Consider the following 18,982-nt stretch of genomic DNA (forward strand, 5'->3'; position numbering starts at 1 on the left):
TCTTGTTTAATTTCATTTCATTTCATTTATTCATAACAATAAAATTGTGTTGAACATTAGCTTAAAATCAGAACTAGTACTAGTACATATATATAATATTATATTGAAATTTGGAATTAAAGCTTAATTATAGTAATACCAAGCTGATGATATTATTAAACATCGAAGTACCATATTTATAAATCTTTATGGTACTTTCACCTTTCTTGTATCAGTTTATATAGTTAAAATATCATAGGACGTTCTTACACAGATTGACCGAGTCCCACCGGGACCTTACCGGGATTCGAACCCGGGACCATGGTTTAGCAACCAGGGTCATTACACGCTAGGCCAGACCGGTCGTCAAAGTTGAAAACAAAATTGTATTCTTAGTTCTTATTTATTTACTTAAATAGTCGACATCAAAGCTTGTACCTTTAAAATGGTGACATGCGATATTTTATTTTATTCGGAAAAACAACAGCTTAAGATCTAAAATGGAGTTAGCAAAAATGTGTATCTGAAAAGCCAAATAAAGGTTTCAATCAATCAATCAAAATATTTATTCGTAATAAACTTAAAACTACACAATATGCAAAAAAAAGTATAACTAACAAATGTACAATACTACTACTTACAGAACTGTGCAAAGTCTTTAAGTTCAATATGAGAACGCGTAAGGCGCCTGACTTTGTCAAACAATAAAAAGGTATCGAAAAATTTAGTCATGGTAGGCAAGTACGGTCGCGTGATTAACAATATAACGTCAGGTCGTCCTTTTCGCACTATTTGCAAGTGCGATAGGGACGCTCCGATGCGATAAAGTTTATTCAACTAGTGTGCTACGCCCGCTGGTATAGAAAAATAAAGGAATATTCTATGATAATAATATAAATGCGATAAGGAAATCCCGAAAGTTTCATACTCTTAGTTGTGTTCCAAAATATATAAAAAACTAAATAACGAGTTTTTTTTTTTCAGACAACGACTACTGAGAAGTCATCGCCGGTAGGGACTCAGCGTCATTTGAATTCAATCAATAAATCAAATAATTTATTCGTTTAGTTAAATTAAGTTTTAAAATAATACTACGTTGTAAAAGGTGTCTTTCCCTAGAGAAAAGGCCCAATTAAATTTATTTTAATCTCTAAAAACCCTCATAAAAGGATTTCTTCAATAAATAATAAAATACTCCTATTAACCAATACGAGTGCGTTAGTGATAAAACAACTTACGTAAATTATCTGATTTCAGGATTGCGTGGTATATACACACAAGTTTCATCAATATCTCTAGTCAAGTTTACATAAACAATGGTTGATTATGTTTTATTCGTCATTCATTCATTCATTATTCAATAATGAACAATGATTGTTTTTTTTATTCCTCACTCATTCATTCAATTATCCATTAATAAAATAAGCAAAACGAAACTATTCTTTGTTCGAAATCATTGATGAAAATCATAGATTCAAAAGTGATTCAAATTGCCGTCTTAAGTTAATATCCATTTATTGAATTTGTTCTTTCTTTCAGTGTGAACATAAGGTAAACAAAACAATATAATTTTCTTTTATGAGTATAGTTAAAAGCGAAAGTTAGTTCTTAGTTCTAATTTTTTTATTAAGTAGACTACAAAAAAGTACATATTAAGCTTTTTTATTTAAAATTATGACATGTGATAAAATAATTTTATTTAAACAAATACCTACATGTAAATAATTTTGAGGTATAAAAGTTGATGCGATATCTTGGTACTGCTACAGAAAATAGTACATTAGGTACAATACAAGTGCGAAAAAAAGGAAGTTCAAAACGAGTGGCGATAAATTAAAACACGGCAGAAGGGAGTGTTTTAAATGGACACGAGTAACAAATTTCCTTTTCGGACGTGTATCCTACAACGTTTTTGAGTACAGATGGCCCTCCGAAGGTTCGGATCTCACATATAATGAACCACTCCTCGCACTAGTGCGTAAAAAAACACAATCTGTACTGAAAATAAGCTAACGTTAATATAAATGCATAAGAAAATTCCAAATGTACTATGATACCCTTAGTTGTTCAGAAGAAAAATAAAATAAAATAAATATTTCTTTTCAGCCCGCTCCTACAACGACTACTAGTACTAGGAAGCCATCACCGGTAGGGACTCAGTGTCATTTGAAGTCAATCAATCAATCAAATATTTTATTCGTTTAGTTAAATTAAGTTTTAAACTAATACTACGTTGTAAAAGGTGTCTTTCCCTATAGAAAAGACCCAGTTAAATTTATTTTAATCTCTAAAAACCCTCTTAAAAGGTTTTCATCAATAAGTAATAAAATACTCGTAAAGCCTGACCAGTATGTGACTATGCGCCATGTTGCGGAATTTCATCAGAACTATTTTCTTCATACTAAACTTAACTCCACCGCATACATCTGAATAACAGCGCCCTCCTGGCAACAGTCATATATTTCTGGTCAGGCTTTAATTAAGCAATAATAAAATTTGACTTTTACCCAATACGGTTGCGTAAGTGATAAAAACAACTTACGTGGATTTTCTGATTTCAGGATTGCGTGGTATATACACACTCATCAATATTTCTAGTCAATTAAATACTAATTGTTTAATTTTTTACTAAGGGTAATGTATTGGTTTATATAGTCGAATCTATCTACAAATTTGTACATATTAAAAAATGATATATCTCATTTATTTATTTGAAAACATATTCATCCATTCAGATAAATCAATTCAAAACTCAGTAAATAAGAACATGGTAGAAACAAACAATAAAATTTTACAACTATACAATTCATGATTGATTTTTTTTTTATGCATCACTCATTCATTAAATCATTGATAAAATTTACTCGTATCCATCAGCAATACAAAACTATTATTTGTTCGTAGTCAATTGTGAAACCATAGTTTAAAACGACATTAATATTTGATTCCGCCTTTTCTTTCCATTTTTTTTTTCCTTTTTTCAGTGTGAACCTAAGGTAAATAATATCATTTTCTTTTATCATTATGGTTAAAAGCGAAAGTTTCTTCTTAGTTATAATTTATTTAAGTAGGTACCTACTTAGTATAAAAAGTCGGCATAAAGTTTTTTTTTATTTGTAATAGTGACATGCGATGAAATATTTTAATTTAATTACAGTTTCTAAGTTCAGTATGAGAGCGCCTAAGGCGCCTGTCATTGTAAAACATCAAACAATTTAAAAGGTGTCAAAAAATTTGTTCTGGCAGGCAAGCACGGTCGCGTGATAAACGATACACGGTCATACGCGTGATAAACGATACCTTCCTTTTCGCACTATTTGTAAGTTGGATAGGGACGGGACGCTCCGCTGGTATAGAAAAATTCAGCAACATTCTATGATAATACATAATAAATGCGATAAGAAAATCCCAAAAGTTTGATACTCCTAGTTGTGTTCCAAAAAATATAAAAAACTAAATAACGAGTTTTTTTTTCAGACAACGACTACTGAGAAGTCATCAAAGGTAGGGACTCAGCGTCATTTGAATTCAATCAATCAATCAAATATTTTATTCGTTTAGTTAAATGTAGTTATAGACTAGATACAACATTGTAAAAGCTGTCTTTCCCCAGAGAAAAAACCCAGCTAAATTTATTTTACCCTCACTAAAACCTCTTAAAAAGATTTCTTTAATAAATCCATACTAATAAAATAAATGGAAAAGTGTGTGTGTCTGTTTGTTTGTCAGTCTTTCACGGCAAAACGGAGCTACAATTGCCGTGATTTTTTAAGTTGAGATAGTTGAAGGGATGGAGAGTGACATAGGCTACTTTTTGTCTCTTTCTAACGCGAGCGAAGCCGCGGGCAAAAGCTAGTAATAAAATAATTAAACAAAAATAAAGCAACTTTGAACGTGAATTTTCCGATTTCAGGATTGCGAGGTATATAAGTCAATCAACATTTCTAGTTGATAGTTATTTATTCAAGAAACAATATAACATTGTATTTTAAATTACTTATCAGTCAATTACTTATACTAATTGTTTATTTTTTTTATAAGTGCTTATTGTAAGCATATTTGAATAAAGAATATTTTGACTTTGACTTTAACTTTTACTAAGGTTATTATAATATATTGGTTTATTAAGCGACTTCTTTTAAACTTACCTACAACAAATGCCCCTCTTTTCAGTGTAAAACAGAGGTAAAATAATATCATCTATTTACTAGTACTTGACTTATATTGACCGCGCGGAATATAGACCGTGATTACCTCTCCGTGAAATGCATAAAAATCTGACAAAAATCAAAAAGTTCAATATCCCGGTCAATATAAGTCTAATGAAAATAACCGTGAATCATTCAAAACTCTTACTTACTAGTAAAATTTAAAATAAATCTTTGTTAATAAAAGTTGGGCTTTGTTCGTCAACTACTTAATGATGATAAGTTGGGCTACTCCCGACTTCTTAAGAATGAGTAATTAATTAATTTAAATAGAATATCTGATCCTTTAGCACAACTTTTCTTGTCGCGCGAGTCCATACGTCAAGCGCGACTTCAAGTATGGACTCGCGCGCGACAAGGCAAGTTGTGTGGCAAACGTATTCCAAATAACTGTTTTTTTTTTCAGTCATCTACTACAAGGACTACTAAAATGATTACTTGGAAGCCATTACCGGTAGGAAGCGTCATTTAAATTCAATCAATCAATCAAACTCTTTATTTTTTTAATCAAATTTATTTGAGATGATTAGAGAAATAAGACCGCCTTCTCTTAATTGAAACAATACACATATTGTATTGTATTGTACACATGCAAATAATAAAACATACAGCCTGGAACTATGATCAAAAGAGCTATAGGGAGAGCTAGCAAATAAATAAATAATCGTGTAATCGATTGTGACGTTGGCAAGTTTTTGTAAATAAATAAAAATGAAATAGAACTATGCTTTTACATGGATAATTTTATTTCAGGAGTCACAAGATAAAACTGGATCAGGTTGCAAAACGGTATAAATATTTTAGTCGATTTGTTTGTTCTGTGCTCGAATTAAAAGGACGGATTTTTATTTTGTTGTCTGTTTTACTTTTAAAATGACATCAACACCTCCTTCACTCGCGCGGCTGTCAGAAGGTGTTGATGTCATTTCAAGCCAGTCTTCTCCGAGACCACGGGGACAACGCCGTCCTTGAAACGTTGGAGGTCAGTTTAATATGTAGTTATACGCGATTAAGTCCCGATTTTAAAAATAATGATGTTTTACTTTTTTTTTCATTTTTGCACTTTTTCTGCCAAGAATCATGATCTCTTTCGATTCTAAAGGAGATAAAAAAATCTTATTTTTTTTTATTTCCACTGAGTTACAATTTTTCTAATAGAACGTATTTTGGTCGTAACTCAGAGGAAAGAATAAAAATGTATAAAGTCATTTTTTATCTCCTATTAGAATCGAAAGAGCTCATTATTGTGAGTAGAAAATTTCAAAAAATAAAAAAAAAGTTAAATCGACAAGAAATATACCCAAAAAGTAAAATCACAGTAATTCAAAAAACATTTTATTTTATTAATTTAATAAATATTCGGATATTCTTGCAGTTTGACTGAGTACCACGGCCACGGCATCTTGAGCTAAATGGTTTATATTGTGGGTACTTAGACAACGATATACATATATAATATACAAATACATAGAAACACTCAGAACTCAGGAACAAATATACCTGTATATTTGTAAATGCCCTTATCGGGATTTGAACCGAGGATCGCGGCTTAGCAGGCAGGGTGTTCACTAGCGCTATATCGTCAAGTGTGTGTGAGCACCCCTTGTTCATTAAACGTTCACTAAAGTTACATTTGAACCGATAAATCGCGGGTTAGTCCACGGTCACTACACGCCATTGTCAATATAGCTGACTAGCCCCCATCTGCCGCTTCACATCAGGCGGACAAAGTTACCTTTTGTCACCGACGTGGTATGCAAAAAAAAAGAAGGATAAACGAACTTTATCGTCTTGATAACTTTAGTGAACGTTTATATAATGACTAATTATTTTACATTTACTTACAATTTTCCTTTTTTCAGTGTAAGAAACAAGAGGTAAACAATTATCATTTACTAGTAGCATCAAATTAGTTAAGTATTTAACATAAGTTTTTCACACCAAATTGTCCCTTGATTCTCTAAAAACGGATAAGAAAGGTGAATTTTATTCACAAAAGTGCAAAATTATATATAAATTTGTATGATGCTTTTAAATCACAATACCTATTTAAATTTTAATTTTTTTTTTTTGAATTTTTTGGAATTTTATTTTTATACATATTAAATTTTATACATTTTGTATTTTATTTGTATCAGTATGGTTAAAAAATCTCTATCAGTATCGAACGACCTCGCGATTCTGAGTATGAATCGCGTAAAAAATACCTATGTTACAAAAAAGTGGGGTGGCCAACTCTGAAAAAAAATTACCCGAATATAGCCTACGTGCATTTGTTTCAGAGCGAAAATAGTGGAGCGAAGTGCGAGGTAAATATATACCCCCTTATTCATAAATGTATTCTAAAGTTATCAAGCCTTTAAAGTTTTTTTTAGTTTGTCTTTTTCTATCACACCAATATGTCGGAAAGGGACAAACGAAATTTATCGGCTTGATAACTTCAAAGTACGTTTATGAATAAGGGGGATAAAGGTATCTGTATTGACGTAATAAATTAAATATTTTAGATATTTTTTTAGATACATTTCAAAACGTCAATCGAATATAGTTCATATAAAAAACAATATTTAAGGAGGTGATCATAATTATAGCTGATGTAAAACCCGAATCACTTTAAAAAGTGTACTTTTACTCAAAACTTTCCTATATTTCCATAAATTTTGGACACCAGGGACGCGGCGGTTCGCTATTATAAGTCTAAAAAGTATTGCCCCCTAAACAATTACACCCTGTATAAACGAAACAAGGCAACCCCAGTTTGATGTGATATTAGCCTAACTTGTATTTCAAATAACTAACTATTTTGGCTCAACGATCCAAACTGAATCCTGGCCTCCGAAATTAGAGATCGCCACCTGTCCCAATCCTACGCAGCCTCTTGACAGTCATTGACTTGAAGCTGACGCAGATCCGCCGCCACACTGTCCTCCCAGCGATACCTGGGTCGACCCGCCAGACGACTACCAGCCGGTCAAACCAAGAACGCTAAAAAAAAACCTTCAAATCAAGAGTGAACAGGCATCTTCAGGGCAAGCTCACTCCATCGTAGGCCACGTCTTTGTCTTTGGCTAGTCTGTGACCAAGAGTAAGCCAATTTATAATCATAAAAAAAACTTCAAATATTTTTTTTTCAGGAACGTCCTAAACGACAACAAAAGCTACAACAAAGATTTGGTTTAAACCGTTACTGGTAAATCATTTATCATTAAAAATATTGCGACCGCTCTGGCTCAGTCGGTAGTGACCTTGACTGTTAAGCCGGGGTACTGGGTTCGAATCCCGGTATAAGGGGATTTATTTGTGTGATGAGCATAGATATTTGTTCCTGAGTCATAGATGTTTTCTATGTACGTATGTATTTATCTTTTTATGTGTGTATATCGTCGCTTAACACCCATAGTACAAGCTTTGCTTAGTTTGGGGCTAAGTTGATCTGTGTAAGATGTCCCCAATATGTATTTATTTATTTTTATTTGTGACACTTGGGTAATAAGAATAAGTGTGCAATTGCAACATAGTCGTATTTTTGCTACTTTTTATTGGGTTTGAGTTACAGATAACGTTCTTCCCAAGGGAGTTAAGAAATTTCTAGTACCCAGTAATAATATGGATGTATAAAAGTTACATATTTTCTTGCAAGTGTACAGTGATGAAAAACATTGTATAGTGTAACTCGGGACATAAGAATATTTCAAACTCGGAACTTAATTTAGATAGAAGAAACAAATTCATATATTTGTATAGGGGCTACGAACGTGTCAAATTTTGTACTAAGTTGATTCTTGCCTGTAATTTTAAATATGGCTGTCTCAGGCTCTTGATTGTTCATAATTTTTGTGATTGTTGCAATTGAATATCACGTAACGAGGTATTTTTATGTGATGTTTTCGAAATGTTGACTTCAACATTGACAATAATTGACGCCCGTCAATTGCAAGTCTGCAGGAGTAAGACGGACAACTCAAGTGGTTATTTCACCCAGTTCATTTGGATGCTAAAAGTTAGATACGTTTGCAAGTGATCTATGGTATATATGACATCTGTGATTTCAAACGAAGTACAGTTTAATATCGAGTCGTGTTTTTTTTTACTTTAGAGTTCTAATTTAGATTAAGCAGAAACATCTGCAAACGATCTATTAAGTTAATTTTCTTTGCTTTCCTATTTCAAACATGATATGACTTGGAACTCCAGTTACCATTTCAAAACTGTAAAACTCATACGGTAGATGTCGCTAGGAGCACCTGTATTTTTTGATATTATTATTTTACAGAATATATTTCATTCCTATGAACCATTTTATCTGCATCCCTAATAAATCTTTTTTTTTTAATTTTCCCGTTTTTTTTTTAATTTATTTTCAGACTTCAGATGAGTTTATTAGCAAGGATCCGAACAATGTAGGTTCAAGGTTTTATTGTTGTTCAATATTTGGTTTTGTTGGTAATTATTATTTTATATAATATAAGGGTTATTTGCGGCGTTTGCGGTGGAAACCCTAGCGGCCATAGAGCGGTAATGCCCTTAACTATTTCCGCGTCTTAAAAAAAGACTCCGCGAGACTTTAGGTGACTAGGGTCACCTAAAGTCTCCCGGAGTCTTTTTTTGCTCGTTCCAATTCCATAAGAAATGCTTATAAAATGTAGAAATTAAAAATATGTTTTTAATAAATTACAGTTCTTCAAGGTATGGGTAAATAAGTTTTTTCGTGGCACAAGCTTTTATCGACGACTGTACTTTTTTCGAGACGTTTCTAAAACCCCTTACTCGTTAGAGCCAAAAAACGATCACATGAAATTGCTCCCCAGTCGAAATACCCCCCCCCCCCCCCCCCTCTTCGAAGATGACCCTCTGTACCTGACATATGTTTTTGTTTCTTTCAGAAACCCCTTGCGGTGCAAGTCAACAATGGACAGGTAACAAATAAGAATCATTTTTTTTATTATCTTCGTCGTTTAGCAAATTATATATAAATCGATGTTTTTTGGAAATGTTCATACTTTTTCTACTTAGAACCGTAAACTCTTTCGATCCTAATTTATGTAACAAAAATCACCAAATGTTTTTATACATTTTTAATTTTATGAATTATGAAAAATCGTAACTTAGTGGAGAAAAACTCAGAGACATCTTTTTTTCCAAGAGAATTGAAATAATTAATGATTCTGAGCACAAAAAAAAAGTATTCAAATTCCCACATTTGGAAAAAAGTAAAAATGACAACAAAATAAAAATCTAAACATAAAAAAGCTTATAAAGAAAGCAATATAAAACAACGGCAGCACCAGTGGTGTAGGTGCAGCCGTTATTTTGTGAAACTTAAACAGATGCCTATATAAAAAATTTTTTTTTACAGCTTCTTAAGGTACAGAAAATAATTTATCGTAATTACCACTCCATTTTTAGGACGCAACTCAAAAGGTAGATTTAAAACGTGTGTTATACAGCCACAACTCAAAACGGCCTACGGTTTACGTGCGAACAGACTGCCAAGTGGCCGTATTGCAGGGAATTTTCGGTCGTAAATTGAACCATTTTTAATTTTTTCATTTATTTCATTTATTTATTTGAATCAAGCAACATGGCTCATACAATGGGTGACAAAATAACTAAGGACCTACAATTTAGAGATTAAAATAAACATCAAATAACGCACATTAACAATAAAGCATTAATTAAATTATGGGAAACATGTCAAAAATTATAAAAAATAAGTACTTAATAACAAAATAAAATAAAATAAAAAGAAGTTGAAATTAAATATTAGAAGCTACTGGCAATGTCCAAATTAGGTTACATGTCTCTCATAAATTAATTATATAAGCACAATTATTCCAATAAGAAATAGAATTATAATTATATATATTATATTATTTACACAATTAGGGATAAATTTTAACAACATGCAATGTATTAAATTAAAAATATAACTGGATTATAGAATAAATAATTAGGCAATAGAAATATAATCAAATCAAGCTATATATTATTATTAATAATCATAATTTACAAGACTGGAGTGCAGACCGATCCATCTTCGCATCATTGGTGAATCCCACCTCCGGGCAAACACTCTCAGGATACTGCTCGGGCTCCCTTTTAACCTATTGAGCAGAGAGGCACAGCGTTTTCTTATAATCGCATGGAAGCCGTCCACGCTTGCCTCCGCAAACATTCCTGATGCACTGCACCAACGTGGAAGACCGAGCAACATCCTAAAGGCGTTGTTATATTGCACTCGAAGAGCGCTGTACGTCCTCTGCGTATAATTGACCCATAGGTTACATGTATAGAAGCACTGGCAGTATGCCCTAAAAAGAGTAACCTTGACTCCCTTCGTGCATCCTGAAAACCTACGTGCCAACATATTGCAACGGACGGACAACGCTCGTCTCTCCCTCTCGATGTCCATATTGTCAGAGAGATCCTCAGTGACCCAATGACCCAGATACTTAAAATGCGTGACTCTGTTCAGGTTAGTGCCACATAGAGTAATTGGTGGCAGGGTCTCATACGTTTTTGTACCAGCCTTGAAAATCAGAAATTCACTTTTGCTGGCATTGTATCTGAGTCCATGGCTCCCTGCGTATCTCTCACAGACACCGATTAGGGTTTGCAAAGCACCTAGAGATGGTGCAAGCAGCACCATGTCGTCTGCATAGCTGAAGTTGTTCATGCAAACACCATCAACCGAACATCCGACATTGGCGCTACTTAACTCCTCAATCAATCCGTTGACGTACAGGTTGAACAGCCTTGGAGACGTTATCCCCCCCTGCCTGACCCCACACTCCAGCCCGTACTCCTCCTTAATACGAATCTGCAATAATAATCCAGAAAATTAAATTTTTTGAATTGTGGCCGTATAGCAGGCACACGGCGATATAACTAGAGCTAGCTATAGCCACTAGCACATGCAGTTGGCTTACAGTTGATATGCAGTTGCCATACACGTTGCAGTCCGCCTGTATTGGTCCTAACTTGGGGACAGTTGGGGTAAAAATAGACTAGCTAAATACCCTAATTATAAATGTATCTAGATAAAAGCAGTATATTAGTTTTGTTTGGATGTTTCCTATGTATGTAAGTATGTATCTTTCTATTTAAGTATGTATATCGTCGCTTAGCACCCATAGTACAAGCTTTGCTTAGTTTGGGGCTAAGTTGATCTGTGAATGGTGTCCCCAATATTTATTTATTATTATTTTTTTTTATCAACAAATACAGTACGACCCATAATAAAATAGAAATTGCGATACAAATGCGTAAAAAAGGAAGTTCGATACAAGTGGAAATAAATTAAAACACGACCGAAGATAATGTTTTAAATCAACACGAGTTACGAATTTACTTGTCGCACGTGTATAGAATAGATAGATAGTTAAATAATTATTTATTTGTAGATTTAATTCTACTTTCATTTATTTCTTATGTTATTCATAGATTATTTAATTGATAAAAACTTATTACATTTCACGGTAAATTATATGAACATAAATATAACTTTTATTTCCAGATTCAAGTCAAAAAGCAAAAAGTTACTTTTCAATATTTTAATGAGAGACTTAGACAGGTTTGTATGTGTAATAATTACCTACTTAATCTCATTATTTAAAAAAGCCAAATAAAAACTTTTTTTATGTTAACTGCTTACAATAATTTAAAAAAAAACGTAGCTGTGAATGATAAGTTCACAATTTGTCGAAAGTTTATGCTTATATATAATCTATAGAATTATAAAACTCGAGTTTTTTGCACTTCCGTATATTATAATGCCTAGAAAAATACGACAAATAGTAATTCAATATAGTAGTGTAAAATATTTATACGCCAAAAATCTTTTCTAGGTTATATCTAAACAAGCGGTATGTACCTGTTCATAATTAAAAAAGTGGAGTTAAATATTATTGTTTACATAATTAAAAAAAATGTATTGTTATTTTTATGCACAATACAATACATAAATAAAAACAAATTTATTTCATACCTACCCATTTAAAAATCAGAAAATTGTTTTTTTTTTTTCAGTTGAATAAATTGGCAAAAAAATTGAAAAAACCGGTTAGTGGCCTATCAACTATTATCGTGTTTTTCTTAAATACAATCCAATCAATACATAATATGTATAATAATTAATAGGATATATCCTGGCTCTATCAATTATATTATCACTTACATAAAAGATCTGTCTTAGGTACTTTTTTTGTATTTTGTTTGAATTATTTGTATTATTTTTATATCACCTATGTTATTTTTTTTTACCTTTAGATTACTAACAAGGAAAAGGATGATGCTTTAAAGGTATTTATATTAATATATTAAGATAAATATATATTATGTTTAAGCTATTATGTTAAACATAGCACTAAATTTTAAAGTTAAACCACACACGAAGACACACGGCAATAGTCTACTCTATCTCAGAAAAAAAACGCTTTGACCCGATTCGGATGTTTAACTATTAGATCTATATTCGACATAAATAGGATATGTTAGTGTAAACAATTGAGGTTTTGAGGGAGGCATGTAGAATTTTGTTGAATTAATTAAAACGAAATATTTCTTACAGATGGTGTGTATATTAATCATTTTATTGATACTTAAGACAACTAAAGGTAATTGTAAAGCATACAGGCCGCGTCTAGTATAAATATTTTTCAACTGGCAATGATAAAAGTTCAATATTTTAAAACTATTTTTTTATTTTTAGCTGGCTTATTTAGCGTCCAAGGTAAGAAACATAACACCATTAGCCTAAGATCAAAGACATATATAACTCCGTATAGACAGATAAAGTCTAATAAAAAAACGTACCTCAGTACCATACAGAAAAAGGTACGGTGGCCTAGATGGCATTACACCTTTGGGGGACGCTCAGCCAGATGGCGCTAATATTAATATTTGACATTTAACACATATCAAGCTAAGAATATGGGCCAAATTGTCAAAACTGAGGTTCAAAAGTTCTAAGCCTTTGTCAAGAGATGGCATTCTACGCACTGTGATTACACATTTGCCTTCGACAGTAACTCTATAATACTCGATCCTCTTTGACTAAGATGATAAACGATCGCATGAAACTATTTTGAGCAACAAAAGTAATGTTATTTTTTATATTTTGCTTTTTTCCCTTAGGAAGCCGTAAAGCAAGACATAAAAGCACCCTCAAAGAAGGTAAGAACTTAAGAATGCTCTTTTATAAAAATTTATGACATGACTAATGCCTCGTCTAATGCATCGTCGTCTATCCCTTTGGGCTAGTTGTGCTCGCAAAATAATTGCTAGTAGCAATACTGAGCCGAAATAAACCGAGTGCAGCCGAAAGGAACGGAACAATTTCACATCTCATTAAATTTTCTCAATTTTCTCATCTCTGGTCTGGAGCACCGAAATACCAACTTCTTCCATTTGACTCTATCCAACGTCGGGCAATTCGTATTGTTGGCGATCCCGATCTCACAGCCGGTTTAGATCCTCTTAGCCTTCGAAGAGATGTTGGCTCTCTGTGCTTGTTCTACCGTCTGTACAACGGGGAATGTTCTGATGAACTCTTTGACTTGGTGCCACCATCGCGCTTTTATCACCGCACCTCCCGCCAAAGAAACAAAGTTCATCCTCACTTTCTCGACACGTGGCAAACCAAGAACAAACGGGCCTCCCGCTCGTTTTTGCCCAGAACGTGCAAGTTGTGGAATGAGCTACCTTCTGAGGTGTTTCCCTTGCGCTATGACATGGGGTTCTTCAAGAAGCAGGTATTTAGGGTTTTTAAAGGTCGGCAACGCATAAGTGGCTCCCCTGATGTTGCTTATGACCATGGGCGGCGATGACTGCTTACCATCAGGCGGCTCGTCTGCTCGTTTGCTGCCTATTTCATATACAAAAACTTGATATGATCAGGGGCCCACTTCTCAAAATTGAAATTTACAAATTACAAGCGGCCTCTCCAACTTCCAACTCTTTCTAACTTGTCAGTTAGACATTGACAACCGCTTGTAAATTGTAACTTGTAGCTTCGAGAAACGGGCCCCTGCTACCACGAGTTTTTGACAACTTAGAATATTTTACTCGATAACGTAAAGCTGAGTTTAGACCAGCAAGTTATTGCTGCAAGTTTTGAGGCGCAACTATAGGTAAGAGTGAGTGGCAAATATCTGCATCTCTTTCTTGCATATACTTCTGTCTCAAAACTTGCAGCAATAACTTGCTCGTCTAAACTCAGCTTATCAAACGTAAAAATTATGTCATTTTTGGTTCTAGTATTCTACAGACATAGTTCGAAAAGAGTTGCTTTCGTATTGTTACGGGAACGTACGAACGTGTCATGCTATTTCAGTCAGTCTCAGTACAAGACGTACCACAGAGAACCTCCTATAGAGTGGCAGTCTTGTATATTTGGTTCGCGATACGAGTCACCAGTGTTTGGGGTGCGAGGAGCGGGCGGGGAATGTGTTAAGCGCGCTGTGATTGGCCGTTTCAAGGACGGCGGGCAGTCGCGCCAGATGAAAAGGGACAGAAGTATGACTGTCCCTCTACTGACGCGTAAGTGGCCAATGTAAGTTGACCTATGCCGGCTCTGAATAAATTATAAATATGACTTATTTGTGGAATGTAATGCCGTCTGTTTTTAAATTTGAGCTTCTTGTTACCTTTCCACACCATTTCACACTACAGGTGGACATCTTTAAGGCATCAAAATACCCTTTTCCAATTTTTTTGTGCGAAAAACACGCGCTGCTTTCGGGTCTGTTACTTGGTCGATACTGATCGGGCAGACGGGCACGGCGAGCGCCCGCGCTTATATCAGTGCAAATACTAGGAAGGCTGGCCACCGCGAGTCGTCTTGTAATAGATGTCTATAGGGGTTGGTCTGTGAGACGTACTGACATTGACTGAACTAGTATGACAAATATGAACGTGTCCCAAAAAATACGAAAGAAACCTTTTTCGCACTACATCTCTAACCGTTTCGGTGTGCTGTTTACAAACTTTAGTTTAATTCGCAATTTAAAAATAATATATATTTTTCTTTTTTTTTCAGAAACCGTCACACGGAAGACACAAACAGTCTAAGCAACTCTGCCTCTTCACCCCGGTTAAAGAATATTGTGTTATGCAGACGAAGGATTAGTAAAAGTAAGTATTAATTAATTAATGCATACCTACATTGAAACCACAAATCTCAAAGAAATGATTCCGTGCTAACCGAAAGATATTTTCTGCTTCGAAATATGTTTCTCTGAATTTCTATTGACCGTTTTTTCGAAAGCCGTTAAACATTAAAAAATAAAATTAAAAACGGTTTTCAGAAGAAATATATACTTACATAATAATATATACTGTGACGTCATCGCCCAAATCAATTGTTTAATTTTATTTTTATTATTGTTCTCTTTATTTTCTCTCTTTTTTGTTATCTAAGTTTCGTGACGCATTGGTTTTACTGTAATGTCATGTAAACATGTTTTTACTAATAAATAAAAAAATAAATATATGTATAAAATAAACCCATGGTTTTCTTTTCCAGATTTATACTTTGCGATTGGGTGTCTCGGCGATATTCAAATTAAATAAAACAAATAAAAAAAATTGACAGTAGAATCATTTTTTATTACAATCATTTTTTTATTCGTAAAAATAATTAATCAAGAACAATCAATCAACCATTAAAAAAACAAGGACAATCGGTGACACTTCGTGGGGATCGAACTCAGCAAATAAGTTTATTCGAAACACAGTTTCTAAACAATGCTTCGTAATGATACGATTTTTGAGAAAAAAATAGTTATTTGTTATACAAGGGGGCAAAGTTGTATTTTAACGCCGAGTGTGGAATTGAAAAACGAGTAAGGGAAAGGATTCTATAGTTGAACCACGAGCGAAGCGAGTGGTTCGAGAATAGAATCCTGAACTTGCGAGTTTTTTAACACACGAGAAGTAGAATACATTTGCACCCGAGTGTAACACAAAACTTTTCCCCTCACTATAGCGAGGAAACTACAACGCAAAAAATGCGTTTATCATTGCTTCCAGTAGTTCCACAGGTGGTAAATCATCTTATTTACTAGATTCACCTACTTTTATCAATTTTAAAGCAGTTAATTTAATTTTATTCAAGGTCAAATTACTTTACCCACTAGTGGATAAAATGCGTTTTTACCCGCTGGTATTGAAGGACAAAACACGTGTTTCCGAGCTAGTGAGGGAGAAAAATATAAACCGCGTTTCGTAATAAAAATGTTTATAGTGAATACGCACCTATAGATAGAGCTAGCGAATGTAACGTTGGCTAGGTACCCTGTACCTGTCTTTACGTTGTGTGTGTCACAGTGCGGCCTGTCCAATAACTTGGGGCGTAGCCGAATGGCATTTCTGCGACGCCAAACGCCACCGAAACGCTAATCTACGAAATAGATATTGTTGTTAGCGTTTGTGCATTCTCGGTTTCGCACACTAGTTACAAAACCCATATATGCCATATAAAACAATAAATAAATAAATAAATATTGGGACACCGTACACAGATCAACTTAGCCCCAAACTAAGCAAAGCTTGTACTATGGGTGGTGCTAATCGACGATATTCACACTTCAATAGATAAACACATACTTAAATACATAGAAAACATCCATGACTCAGGAACAAATATCTGTGCTCATCACACAAATAAATGCCCTTACCAGGACCGCGGCTTAGCAGGCAGGGTCACTACCGACTGAGCCAGACTGGTCGTCAAATATATAATGAAATGTATACAAACATGTTTGATATTTCCTCATGTGATTCCCCGCTAAGTTATTTATAAATTATTGATAAGATTTCCTTGAGTTCTTGTGGTCATGTTGGATAAGACGAACGTGCGATAGTGACCGTTAAATATAGGTAAGATTTTAATATTTCTATTACTTTTTATACTATGCCGGTGGCAAACAAGCCTGCATCTCAAGGGGTTAACCTACCATTTTATTTGTGATAGCATGCATTTGATTACACTGACTTCGCATTTTATTTCATTTCTTAATTTTATTGTGTTTTGTGTATTTCTATTTGTAAATGACGATCCTTATTGGGAGAAAATATTCATTTTATTATTTTCAATTTATAATGTAATTTTCGACGATCATGATGAGAAGATAAACATAACTTTGGCATGTAACAAATTTATAGTGTAATTTTTATCATGAAATAAAGAAATCTAAATCTAAATCTATATGGGATTTGACAGATGACAGCCCACTATGAAGTGGGCCTTAAATAACAGATCGTTGTAATAATAATGTCAAATCTGAACGCGCCTTGACATAAATTGTCAATCAAAATTCATTTCACCATGAAACGTCAAACAATACCCACTTATATAATTATCCTCGACAAATAATTTCTGAATAAAACTTTATAGCTACGATTTAAAAATAAAGATAAAAATTATTTTCCGAGTTTAGCTCCTTGCTAGAGTGCCCATAAAACTAGTGACCAGGGTTACCCATTTATAAGAAATTATCTTCGGGGGAAATGCAACATAATTGTGTTTGGACTCCTCAGAATTCTTTTAATTAGTATTAAGTTAAAAGAAAAAAAAGTGTAGTCGAGGACTAATCCTGCAAGTGTTAACTGATTTCATTGCTACAACTTGCTTTTCTCTTATTTACAGATATTGTCATGAAATATTTAATTCTACTTCTACCATTAGTATACGCCAGTATACAACGCGATGGCATCACAATCAGTATCGAACCTGGACCCACTGAAGCCAACACCACTATCAAATATGAAGGAAAAGATCTGAAGATGCTAACAGATAAAGATAAAACAGCGTTTAATCTCACTCAAGAATCTATAAAAAGAGCTGTTGAAGTATATGCCAATGAAAAAGCGACAGATGTATTTATCAAAAGCCCAACACCTTGGGGTGATATTTACAAAACTTATATTTGGAGGGAAGTGAAAAGAGAATTCAAAATAAAAGATATAAAGGTAGTAAACGTTACACATAAAGAACGCATTCTGTCTGCTAAAGATTATAAAAATGATGGTGATGAGAGAAAGAATATAAAAGGAATAGTAAATGATGGTTATGACTCATTTTATTCAAGACATTATTGGAGTGGAAATGAAAAAGTTAATGCCCGTGTCATATACAATCTGACAAGACCTTATGATCCTCCACTACTTTATGGATACTCTTCAGACGTCGGACAGCATTATTTTGAAAGCGGAGTCAATATAATAACTATTAAAGAATCACGAGCTAAGTTTTCTTTAGAACCGAAACAGAGCGCTAAATTTATGTCAAAGCTGATCAAGTTACAGTTAGGGTTATGGTTAACTATGAAACTAGTTTAGTAGGAGATGTAGTTGTAAATTTTGAGAATAAACATAAAGGTCATCATTTCTGGGCGTATGATATAAATGAAGTTTTATCTGCTGCGAATATGACGAGCACTGTGGTAACTAATGAATATGTTGAAATACACTATTTAAAGGATTTTAAAATAAGAATTGTTGATGCTTTTATAGGTAATGATATTGAATTCACTGAAGGTTTTTTTAGTTTTAATTAAATAATATGTTTGTTTTATTGCTAATATCAATTAATATCTAGTTATGTAAATCACTAAGACCATGCGGAAAATAAAGATATACTCGTAGTAATTATAGCATATTTTGAAGTAAAATTAGTAAATGAGGAAAATGAACTATTTAATTGTTTATACAGAGTGGGGCCTGTAACAAAGGCGAAGAATTGAACTCTAGGCTATTCTCCTTATACTGATCAACATTTGTTCGGCGACTTTTAA

General features: G+C 33.5%; 1 protein-coding gene and 1 long non-coding RNA gene across 2 annotated transcripts; both read left to right on the top strand.

The window, feature by feature from the left end:
* The first annotated feature begins 3,462 nt into the window (after positions 1 to 3,462).
* On the top strand, positions 3,463 to 15,782 carry LOC125237141. The gene is made up of 21 exons (XR_007178296.1): positions 3,463 to 3,483; positions 3,893 to 3,901; positions 4,153 to 4,164; positions 4,594 to 4,641; positions 4,941 to 4,976; positions 6,050 to 6,064; positions 6,470 to 6,496; positions 7,322 to 7,377; positions 8,552 to 8,587; positions 8,865 to 8,873; positions 9,071 to 9,103; positions 9,544 to 9,552; positions 11,704 to 11,760; positions 12,035 to 12,052; positions 12,216 to 12,248; positions 12,456 to 12,488; positions 12,757 to 12,759; positions 12,898 to 12,918; positions 13,323 to 13,361; positions 15,226 to 15,320; positions 15,712 to 15,782. It is a non-coding gene; the product is annotated as an uncharacterized LOC125237141 (long non-coding RNA).
* Positions 15,783 to 16,920: 1,138 nt separating this feature from the next.
* On the top strand, positions 16,921 to 18,740 carry LOC125237130. Its single transcript, XM_048144105.1, has 2 exons — positions 16,921 to 17,066; positions 17,836 to 18,740. The coding sequence occupies exon 2, from the start codon at positions 17,844 to 17,846 to the stop codon at positions 18,525 to 18,527; it is 684 nt and encodes a 227-aa protein (XP_048000062.1). The 5' UTR covers positions 16,921 to 17,066; positions 17,836 to 17,843; the 3' UTR covers positions 18,528 to 18,740.
* Positions 18,741 to 18,982: the final 242 nt, after the last annotated feature.

Source organism: Leguminivora glycinivorella, chromosome 20, assembly GCF_023078275.1.
Source record: "Leguminivora glycinivorella isolate SPB_JAAS2020 chromosome 20, LegGlyc_1.1, whole genome shotgun sequence".
NCBI lineage: Eukaryota > Metazoa > Arthropoda > Insecta > Lepidoptera > Tortricidae > Leguminivora > Leguminivora glycinivorella.